At 45.4% G+C, this 12,071-nt stretch overlaps 1 protein-coding gene across 1 annotated transcript in view; it reads right to left on the reverse strand.

The window, feature by feature from the left end:
• Positions 1–9,057: 9,057 nt before the first annotated feature.
• Positions 9,058–12,071, reverse strand: part of LOC120915883 (inner centromere protein A-like) — a 10,848-nt gene continuing 7,834 nt past the window's right edge. The window contains exons 2-3 of the mRNA XM_040326695.1: positions 10,833–11,718; positions 9,058–10,030 (exon numbers count right to left, since the gene is read on the reverse strand). Of these exons, the coding sequence (XP_040182629.1) occupies positions 9,058–10,030; positions 10,833–11,718 (1,859 nt within the window). The remainder of the gene's footprint in view (positions 10,031–10,832; positions 11,719–12,071) is intronic.

Genomic DNA, 12,071 nt, shown 5'->3' on the forward strand with positions numbered 1-12,071 from the left:
AGGCACAGCAACTGGATCGCATGGTACTGCTGATCATACATTGTGGTGCAGGCAATCACTGCATTTGGGTAGCCATTAACCCCTTGGCACCGGCCACACACAAATATGTGGCTTCTCTGTGCCTGGGCCTTGGCACAGAGAGGTCACATATTTGAATGAATTGCGATTAGTAGCGCTGTGCCGAGAGCGCACGCCCTGAGCACCCCCTCACAGTTACCGGCGTCTAACCGAAAGCTTGCGATCGCTGCAAGCGATCAGGAGTTTTTAAATCACGTGTGCCAGGAGGCAAAGTGTAAAAAGGTTAAGTTGACACCCACTACAGATCGCTATGGGAGTGCATTTTGAAATGCACACAACGCAGGTTTCCCTCACAGCATTCTGGTATAAACACACCCTTATGCCCCGTACACACCATCACTTTATGTGATGAAAAAAAACGACATTTTCTGTGAAGTAAAAAATGACGTTTTTGAAACTTCAACTTTCAAAGACGAAGTTGCCTACACACCATCGTTTTTCTCACAATGATCTTGCAAAGTGAGGTTACGTTCCACCACGTTTTCCATTGAAGCTCGCTTCATAAGTAGCTTCTGGGCATGCGCGGGTGAAAAAACGTCGTTTAAAACGACGTTTTTTACTACACACGGTCAATTTCTGTGAAGTAAAAGTTGACGTTTTGAAAAACGACACATAAAATTGAAGCATGCTTCAATTTTTTTTGGTCGTTTTTTAGAAGACATAAAACGACGTTTTCCCCCACACACGGTCAATTAAAGTGACGTTTTTAAAAACGTCATTTTTTTTCATCACATAAAGTGATGGTGTGTACGGGGCATTAGTCCGGATACACAAGATTTCATTTGTATGTCAGGAAGGTCCCACCAAAATCTTGCACACGGGCCCGCTGATTTCATACACCCCTGCCCCAAAAATCGGCAAAAAATATGTCAAAAATCATCTTTTTGTGTGTGTGTGGGGGGGGTAATGTGGAAATGTGGTCACCCTAATGGAGGCGTGTGTATTATATGTATGTAGCACCCTCTACCATAGGTAGGTGCTAGATGTGTAGTGTTCAAGGTCCTGTCAGCGCAGGTAAATTTAGGCAGGCCTATGCTGCGAGCTAGGCCTGTTTGTTTTTGATCTGTTGGCAGGGAGTGGTTAGTGTATGTAGCAGTGGGTGTGACTTATATGTATAATTAGGGGGTATGAGGGGTGTATTATATGTATATATAGGGGGTTTATTATATGTATATTGGGGGAAGGAGTGTATTATAAGTGTATGGGGGGTTTATTATATGTATATATGGGGGGTGTATTATATGTATATTTGGGGGGGGGTGTATTATATGTATATTTGGGGAGGGAGTGTATTATATGTATATTTGGGGGTATTGGGGGTTTATTATATGTATATATGGGGGATGTACGGTATTATATGTATATATTGGGGGTGTAATATATGTATATATTGGGTTGTATTATATATATTGGGAAATGTATATATGGGGGGTGTATTATATGTATATTTGGGGAGGGGGTGTATTCTATGTATATTTGGGGTGTATATTATATGTATATATTGGGGGGAGAGGGTGTATTATTTGTATATATGGGGGGTGTAATATATATATATATATATATATATATATATATATATATATATATATATATATATATATATATATATATATATATATATATATATATATATAAAGGGGTGTATTATATGTGTATATATGGAGGGTGTATTATATGTATATGTGGGGTGTATGGGGGGTTTATTATATGTATATATGGGGGTGTTTTATATGTATGTATGGATAAACAAAGGAGATTGTGGCGCTGAAAATTAGTGACACGTGGGTGAAGAAAGAGTCAGCTGCATGGATGATGAATCCTTGTTATAAAAAATAATAATAAAGAAAATTCAAAAAATGAAAAATGACAAAAATAAAATAAGAAAAATATGAACCTGGGAATAATGAGTGATGCGATGGGTCTTGGAGAGAGAGACACTGTTCTGTGATGAGCTGATGGTTCCAAAAACGTTGTCCTAGGGCAAGTTGTCCTAGGGCATTTGGTGACGTCACCGCGGCCTACGCTGAGCTCCGGGCCTCGTTTCCACTATCCCTCCGGACCAGCTGTTTTCACAGCAAAAGGACTGACAGGCTTAGGAGAGCAACCAGAGAGCAAGATCAGCATAACAACTAGCCCGGAACGACGTCCCTTCTGCCCGCCCCCCCCCCAGCATCGAATGAGTACATTTCCATACTGGATTTTAAGATTTTATTATGTAAGTTAACACTGTTGTCTGTGTATTAAACAAGCTTTTTAAACGTTTAACCTGGAGGCGCCCTCTGTTTTTTTATTTTCTCTTACCCTGCATATATGTATGTATGTATGGGGGGGTTTGTTATATATGAGTGCATTATTTGTATATATGGGGGGTGTAATATATATATATATATGTGTGTGTATATGTATGTGTGTGTGTGTGTGTATATATATATAATATATATATATATATATATATATATATGACGGGGTGTATTATATGTGTATATATGGAGGGTGTATTATATGTATATGTGGGGTGTATGGGGGGTTTATTATATGTATATATGGGGGTGTTTTATATGTATGTATGGGGGGGTTTGTTATATATGAGTGCATTATATGTATATATTGGGAGGGTGTATTATATGTATATTTGGGGGGTGCGGGGGGTTTATTACATGTGTATATATGGGGGTGTGTGTATTGTATGTATGTAGCACCCTCTACCATAGGTAGGTGCTAGATGTTTTAGGCCCTTTCAGCACAGGTAAATTTAGGCAGGCCTATGCTGCAAGCTAGGCCTGCTTGTTTTTAATCTGGGGGCAGGGAGTGGTTAGTGTAGCAGTGGGTGTGACTGACATGTGCTTCAGCTCTTGGGCGCCTCCCCTGCTTTCAATGAGAATTTTCCTGGAAGAGGGGCAGGGCTGAGAGTTGTAATGGCATGGAGTGCAAGGTAAGGTGTTTTGGATGATGGCTGCCAGGCAGGTACAATTTAGGCAGGCCTATGCTGCATGCTAGGCCCGCTTGTTTTGATCTGCGGGGGAAGGAGTGGTTAGTGTAGCAGTGGGCATGACTGACATGTGCTTCAGCTCTTGGACGCCTCCCATGCTTTCAATGAGAATGTTCTGGAAGAGGGACAGGGACAGGGCTGAGAGTTGTAGTGACATGGAGTACATGTGAGGAGCCCTGACCAATCCCCAACTAGGATTGGCAGGGGGCAGGCCTCCTACATATACTCACACTCTACTAAAAATTGAGGCTTTGTTCTATTCTATCCCTCAATGGTCTCAATAGTTTTACAGAAAGAGAAAAAAAAAACTGATCAATTTAAAATTCATAGCGAGTGTACACAAATAATGTTAAAAAAATAAAAAAATTTACAAAATGAACATCCTTATCCAAAAAAAAAAAGCTATTTGGTCACCACTAAGAGAATGGAAGTGTTTGTGATATTGGAAGATGAGAGAAATAAAAGCAGGAAATAATGCACACAACAAAGGGCTCCCTTATGAAGTTTCATTTTATATCGGCCTAAACTGTGGAAAAAGTTTTATTTTTTTTATATATATATTTTTGGGGGATATTTAATATAGCAAAAAGTAAAAAATATATATATTTTTTTCGAAATTGTCGCTCTATTTTTTTTCCGTTTTTATAGCGCAAAAAATAAAAACCGCAGAGGTGATCAAATACCACCAAAAGAAAGCTCTATTTGTAGGGAAAAAAAGGACATCAATTTTGTTTACAGCGCGACCGCGTAATTTGGGGGTGTCATTAACTTTTAACTGACACTCCCATCAGTTCGCTTAGGGCAGTGTGAACTGCCGCCGGTAAACGTGCAATTCGGGAACCCGCAGTGGATTTGCATCACAGTTTTTCCTTTTCCAACTATATATACTCTGATTAAACAAAGAGTCCTTTAGTAAAATCAATTGGCCAGAAGTGAAGATCTAGTGATCGTCTCGCCCATTCGCTGACACACTTTTGACCAAGAGATTCCAAGCCTGCCCACCACGGCAAGGTAGACTCTTCTAGGGCAGGACCTACACTGACTAAGCTACCCTACTGGATGCTAGTCATCCTTTCTCTAATGTTGGGTGTATGTTTGTAGTACGGCCTCATCCTATAATCTGTGTGTGCGATCTACTCTCTCCTAATTTGGTTGTGTGTGTGTGTATATCTATCTAAAGCAGGGGTGGGGAACCTGCGGCCCGCGGGCCGTTTGCGGCCCGCGAAATCATTCCATGCGGCCCCCCATGCGATCAGAAAAAAAGCGCTGCTGATTGTCACTATGGAGCGGAGTAAATGTATTGCTAAACACACTGACAATGAATGAATGATCATGGCGATCATTCATTCATTGTCCGTGTGTTTAGCAATACATTTACTCCGCTCCTGCGGCCTGCCCCTGTTAGCCGGCGCCAGCCTCCAGCCAATAGCATTTATTCCGCCCGCCCCTGTTAGCCGGCGCCAGCCTCCAGCCATTGCACTGCAGCTGATGAGCTGCTCCCCTATGCTTACAGCCCCGCCCGGCGGCGTGACGTCACTCACGGCGGGCGGGGATTACATTCATGGCTGGCTGGGATGGCACTAGCCAGCGCCACCGACGGGGAACCATTTCCAGCAGCAAGTAAGGCAGCCATAAATATGCTGACAGCATCATGAAATACGGCGTATTTTTTTAATATGCAGCATAGCCGCGGGGGGAGGGGGGTAAATGTCCTGCACAGTGCACAGGACATTAATACATAAGTTACCATGACCAGTGCAGGACATTTACCCCCCCCCCCCACATGCTGCATATTAAAAAGATCATATTCATCATATTTACATTTAATAATTTTCAAAATGCATCAATGATTCAATTTGAAAATTATTAAATGTAAATATGATGAATATGATCTTTTTAATATGCAGCATGTCGGGGGGGGGGGGGGGTAAATGTCCTGCACTGGTCATGGTAACTTATGTATTAATGTCCTGTGCACTGTGCAGGACATTTACCCCCCGCCGCTATGGTGCATATTAAAAAAATCACAGACAGTCATCAAAGTTAATAATCTTCAGACTGCATCATTCTGTATGCAGTCTGAAGATTATTAACTGTGATGACGGTCTGTGATTTTTTTAATATTCAGCATGGCGGCGGGGGGAGGGGGTAAATGTCCTACCTACACAGTTGCACTGGTCATAGTAACTCATGTATTAATCTCCTGCACTGTGAGTTACCATGACCAGTGCAGGACATTTACCCCCTCCCCCCATGCTGCATATTAAAGCGGTAGTTCACCCTGACCCACATGATGTTACCATCGAGACAGGCATTGTAGCGCGAGCTACAGTATGCCTGTCCCGATTTTTTTAACCCCGTACTCACCTCGTAGTCGTCCATCGTAGATTTCGGCTCCCGCGGGGAATGGGCGTGCCTATGGAGAGGGAGGATGATTGACGGCCGGCCCTGGCACGTCACTCTCCCCGAAGACAGCCGGAGTAGGTCTCGGCTCTTCACGGCGCGTGCGCACAGGCTATGCGCACGCGTCGTGAAGACCAAGCCTATTTCGGCTATTTCCGGAGAAGCGTGACGCGCCAGAGCCGGCCGTCAATCATCCTCCGTCTCCAGAGGCACGCCCATTCCCCGGTATCTTCGATGGACGACTACAAGGTGAGTATGGGGGGAAAAAATTCGGGACAGGCATACTGTAGCTCGCGCTACAGTGCCTGATTTAAAGGTAAAAGAAAAAAAAAATTTTTTTTTCCTGTCGATAGGGTGAACCCCCGCTTTAAAAAAAAATCACAATGTCATTAGGGGAAAGTTCTTATCTTTATTCAGCAGTTCTGAGTCCCGACAGTCTAATCTCCCCACGTCCTCTTCTATACAGATACCCTGGCGCTGAGTAATGTAATTGCCGAGAACCTCTGCACAAGGATTACTCCGCCTGAGCCCGAAAACCATCAAATAGTCCCTGCAGAGTAGGGGTGTAACGGATCGTCACCGATCCGTGATCCGAACGGGCCACCCCGTTCGGATCGGCACACCCCGCGATCCGCGGAGCGCTCCGGAGCCTAGGCCTAGGAAAGTCCCCGGCTTCGGCCTAGCTCCGGAGCGATCTTGCTCCACCCAGTCTGCTTGCCAGAGCCCAGCGTGACACGCCTCCCCGCCTCCCCGGGGAGGCGTGTCACGCTGTGCACTGGGCTCTGGCAAGCCGACATGGAGAGGGAATAGTAGCAGAGAAGCACAAGTGTGAGAGGAGGGGGGGGGGGGGGAGAGCACATTTCACGGGTGGATTAAAGAGGAAGCAGGTGAGGCTGTTTGGGACTTGTTAAAAGTACAATCTTAATGTTTTTACAGCTTATATATATATATATATATATATATATATATATATATATATATATATATATATATATAGCTGTAAAAACATCAAGATTGTACTTTTAACAAGTCCCAAACAGCCTCACCTGCTTCCTCTTTAATCCACCGTGAAATGTGTGTGTGTGTGTGTGTGTGTGTGTGTATATATATACACATACATACATACATACATACATATATGTATATATTACACACACACATTTTTTTTTTTTTTGCACTGATCCGAAAATGATCCGATCCGTGACTCCTGATCCGAGGATCGATCCGATCCGTGAGTTTTTTGATCCGTTACACCCCTACTGCAGAGTAATCCTTGTGCTGCTGATCCCGGCAATTACATTACTCAGTGTATCTGTATAGAAGAGGACATTGGGGCTCAGATTAAATTGTAAGAACTGCTGTATAAGGATAAGAACAGTCCCCTACCAACTTTAACTACTAGTGTTCTTCCACCAGCTAAGCCACAGTACAGTTTGAATCATGTGTCCGGGTTGAAGGCGGAAGGAGACCCGGACACATGATTCAAACCCCGTACTGCCCGGGTCAATCCCGTACAGGTGGCAACCCTAGGTAAATGTCCTGCACTGGTCAATGGTCATGGTAACTCATGTATTAATGTCCTGCACAGTGCAGGGTGCTGTGTAATGTAAAGGGGGCCAGTGATGCAGGGTGCTGTGTAGTGTAAAGGGGTCCAGTGATGCAGGGTGCTGTGTAGTGTAAAGGGTCCAGTGATGCAGGATGCTGTGTAATGTAAAGGGGTCCAGTGATGCAGGGTGCTGTGTAATGTAAAGGGGTCCAGAGGTGCAAGGTGCTGTGTAATGTAAAGGGGTCCAGTGATGCAGGGTGCTGTGTAATGTAAAGGGGTCCAGTGATGCAGGGTGCCGTGCAATGTAAAAGGGTCCAGTGGTGCTGTGTAATGTAAAGGGGTCCAGAGGTGCAAGGTGCTGTGTAATGTAAAGGGGTCCAGTGATGCAGGGTGCTGTGTAATGTAAAGGGGTCCAATGATGCAGGGTGCTGTGTAATGTAAAGGGGTCCAGTGATGCAGGGTTCCGTGCAATTTAAAGGGGTTCAGTGGTGCTGTGTAATGTAAAGGGGTCCAGAGGTGCAAGGTGCTGTGTAATGTAAAGGGGTCCAGTGATGCAGGGTGCTGTGTAATGTAAAGGGGTCCAGTGATGCAGGGGGGGACACGTTTAATCCCCGCTATAACAGGCTAATTTTTAAGTTGATCATTTTGTATAGCCCCCGAATGATGTTACAAAAATCCAAATGGCCCTTGGCAGAAAAAAGGTTCCCCATCCCTGATCTAAAGCATGGAGCGGTCAGTTTATGTACATCTGGACGTCCTCTGTTCGTGTAGGTCAGTGCATGCCAGTCATTGTATGTTGTCAAGTGTGTGTCTTACCCCCCCCTTACTGTGCCCTCTAACCCCCCCTTTACTGTGCCCTCTTACCCCCCCTTACTGTGCCCTCTTACGCCCCCTTACTGTGCCCTCTTACCACCCCCCTTACTGTGCCCTCTTACCACCCCCCTTACTGTGCCCTCTTACCACCCCCCTTACTGTGCCCTCTTACTGTGCCCTCTTACCCCCCCCCCCCCTTACTGTGCCCTCTTACCCCCCCTTACTGTGCCCTCTTACCCCCACCCCTTACTGTGCCCTCTTACCCCCACCCCTCTGTTCGTGTAGGTCAGTGCATGCCAGTCATTGTATGTTGTCCAGTATGTGTCTTACCCCCCCTTACTGTGCCCTCTTACCCCCCCCTTTACTGTGCCCTCTTACGCCCCCTTACTGTGCCCTCTTACCACCCCCCTTACTGTGCCCTCTTACCACCCCCCTTACTGTGCCCTCTTACCACCCCCCTTACTGTGCCCCCTTACTGTGCCCTCTTACCCCCCCCCCTTACTGTGCCCTCTTACCCCCCCTTACTGTGCCCTCTTACCCCCCCTTACTGTGCCCTCTTACCCCCCCTTACTGTGCCCTCTTACGCCCCCTTACTGTGCCCTCTTACCACCCCCCCTTACTGTGCCCTCTTACCACCCCCCTTACTGTGCCCCCTTACTGTGCCCTCTTACCCCCCCCTTACTGTGCCCTCTTACCCCCCCTTACTGTGCCCTCTTACCCCCCCTTACTGTGCCCTCTTACCCCCACCCCTTACTGTGCCCTCTTACCCCCACCCCTTACTGTGCCCTCTTACCCCCCCTTACTGTGCCCTCTTACCACCCCCCTTACTGTGCCCTCTTACCCCCCTTGCTGTGCCCTCTTACTGTGCCCTCTTACCACCCCCTTACTGTGCACTCTTACTGTGCCCTCTTACCCCCCCCCCCTTACTGTGCCCTCTTACCACCCCCCTTACTGTGTCCTCTTAAAATGTTATTGCTGGCAATTCTTTGGCTTTCATTCAGATGTCAGCGGGAAACCTGCCGACAGCTGATAAGTCATTAGTTGTTAAGGACACACAGGTCCCAGAAGACAGTGGGGACCAGTGACATCGCGCAGCACAAGTCGCGCATGCGCAGTAGGGAATCGGGAAGTGAAGCCGGACCTCCTCTTTAGTCTTAGTCTTCATCCCTCACTTATTTCTTTAGTTGCTGATGGTTCTTCTTTTGTCCCTGCAAATTTCTCTTACTGCTCACTGCGAGTTCTTTCTTCGCTGGCAGTTCTTTTTTTTTTGTCTCTGCAAATTTCTCTTGCATCTTTGCAAGTTCTTCTTGTTCACTGCGAGTTCTTTTTTTTTTGTCTCTTCTTGGTCACTGCCAGTTATTTTTCTTTTTGTCTCTTCTTGTTCACTGCCAGTTCTTTTTTTTTTTGTCTCCTCTTGGTCACTGCCAGTTATTTTTCTTTTTGTCTCTTCTTGTTCACTGCCAGTTCTTTTTTTTTTTGTCTCCTCTTGGTCACCGCCAGTTCTTTTTCTTTTTGTCTCTTCTTGGTCACTGCCAGTTCTTTTTTTTTTTGTCTCTTCTTGTTCACTGCGAGTTCTTTTTTTTTTTGTCTCTTCTTGTTCACTGCCAGTTCTTTTTTTTTTTGTCTCTTCTTGTTCACTGCCAGTTCTTTTTTTTTTTGTCTCTTCTTGTTCACTGCCAGTTCTTTTTTTTTTTGTCTCTTCTTGGTCACTGCGAGATATTTTTCCTTTTTTTTGTCTCTTTTTGGTCACTGCGAGTTCTTTTTCCCTCGCCGCACCTTCATTTTTAGTCGCTATTGGTTCTTTCATCACTGCAAGTTCTTTTTTCATCACTGCAAGTTCTTCATCCTTGGCTTCTATCTCTATGAGTATTTCTTCATACTTTTTTTGTAGGCCTGACATTTTTCCTTGAATCTCTGCAAATATTTCCCTCACTGACAGTTCTTGCGTCTCTACACAATTTTTTTGCATCTTTGCAAGTTTTTTTTTCCTCGCTGCGAGTTTTTCTTGCACCCATGTTTGCATTTTGTTCCTCTCAGTGATTCCTCCTTCCATATCTCCGCTTTGCTCCATCATGATGCGCGTTTCATCCTTTGCTGTGCATCCATCTTCTATTTGCACTATGACACCATCTTCCTTTGCGTCTCCTTCTCTCATTGTGTGTACTCCCTCCATCTCCGGTCTTTCCTTGCAGTAACAAATTCTGTGGAGATAAAGAAATGTTATAAGAATGTGTCCATAAACCAGCAGAAATGTTCAGAATTAATAGCTGACGCCACTTAAATCTGTGTTTGATCGAAAACAAATAGTCACACGCCATCACCCCATTTGTTACTGTTACCAGCAGCCTCCGTTCATTCACCCCTCCCCCATAGAACAAATGTTATGTCCCGTACACACGATCGGATTTTCCGTTGGGAAAAAAACATCGACGGAATACCGCTCAAGCTTGGCTTGCATACACACGGTCACACAAGTTCTCTGAACTTTTCAACGTCAAGAACGTGGTGACTTACAACACTACGATGAGCCGAGAAAACTAAGTTCAATGCTTCCCGAGCATGCGTCAAGTTGTTTCCTGAGAATGCGTCTGAATTTTGCGTGTCGGAATTGCCACAGACGATCGGAATTTCCGATCTGAATTTTTTTTTTTCGTCGGAAAAATAGAGAACCTGCTCTCAATCTTTTGCTGGCGGAAATTCCGCCAGCAAAAGTCCGATGGAGCATAAACGCGGTCAGAATTTCCGACCAAAAGCTCACATCGGACTTTTGCTGGCGGAAAATCCGATCGCATGTACGGGGCATAAGAGGTGCGTTAATCTCATTATGACCAGTGAGGGGCTTGTGCTGCTAAACCCCGGGCAATAAGTACAGAAAAACACACCGCCTCGGTCTGATCAACTGCCCACCTATAGGAAAAGTGGTAAATATTGGGAGGGCTCATACAGTGGGTGATAGCATGAAGTGTAATGGAGAAAACCTATGAAGAATTTGCAATAACTTACGTAAAGTAAAGTCCTAATGAAATGATGACGATGACTACTAGAAGAACGACTCCAGCTAAGATGCATGCTAATGGAAGGTAGCCATTTCTCTTCAGTTGATAGTAGGTCTTGACGATAAATTTCACACTGGGATCGATGAATACTATTCCTGTATTATAAGTACTGGTCTCCGTTGTTGTTGTCGTTGTCACCGTCATTGTTGGAAACATCATGGGGACCTCCTCAGTTGAAGTGACTGGAGGGGTCTCCCTCTGTATCTCCACATTGCTTTGGTCCTCGTTGACCGTCTCGGTATCGTCGGTCTCAGTGGAAGTGACTGAAGGGGTCTCCCTCTGTATCTCCACATTGCTTTGGTCCTCGTTGACCGTCTCGGTATCGTCGGTCTCAGTGGAAGTGACTAAAGGGGTCTCCCTCTGTATCTCCACATTGCTTTGGTCCTCGTTGACCGTCTCGGTATCGTCGGTCTCAGTGGAAGTGACTAAAGGGGTCTCCCTCTGTATCTCCACATTGCTTTGGTCCTCGCTGACCGTCTTAGTGTCAGCGGTCTCAGTGGAAGCGCCCGAAGGGGTCTTCCATTTTTTTTTCAGGTTACTTTGGTCCTCGCTGACCGTCTTAGTGTCAGCGGTCTCAGTGGAAGCGCCCGAAGGGGTCTTCCATTTTTTTTTCAGGTTACTTTGGTCCTCGCTGACCGTCTTAGTGTCAGCGGTCTCAGTGGAAGCGCCCGAAGGGGTCTTCCATTTTTTTTTCAGGTTACTTTGGTCCTCGCTGACCGTCTTGGTATCAGCTGTTTTAGTGGAAGCGACTGAAGGAGTCTTCCATTGTGTTTTCAGGTTTCTTTGGTGCTTCTTGAATTTCTCGGTATCAGCGGTCTCCGTGGACGTGGGATCTGATGAAAAAAAAACAAAGGAAATTAATTTAAATGTCCAAATAATGAGCTATAATGTTCAACAAACCAGTTTCCATTCATGACTATAAATCTATTCCAAATGTCCCTCTGCCCCCATCAAACTGCCCCCATCAAAATTGCCCCCATCAAACTGCTCCCATCAAATTTGCCCCTATTAAACTTCCCCAATCAAAATTGGCCCTATTAAACTGCCCCATCAAAACTGCCCCCATCATATTCCTCTACTGTAAATGATAAGTGTGTCTGTCCCCTCCCCCGGGCTCTGTATGTAATCAGAGCTGAGATTCTCCAGCCCCCTCCCCCCCATCACCCATCACTGTGTATAAGAAGCT

Source organism: Rana temporaria, chromosome 10 (genome assembly GCF_905171775.1).
Source record: "Rana temporaria chromosome 10, aRanTem1.1, whole genome shotgun sequence".
NCBI classification, from domain to species: domain Eukaryota; kingdom Metazoa; phylum Chordata; class Amphibia; order Anura; family Ranidae; genus Rana; species Rana temporaria.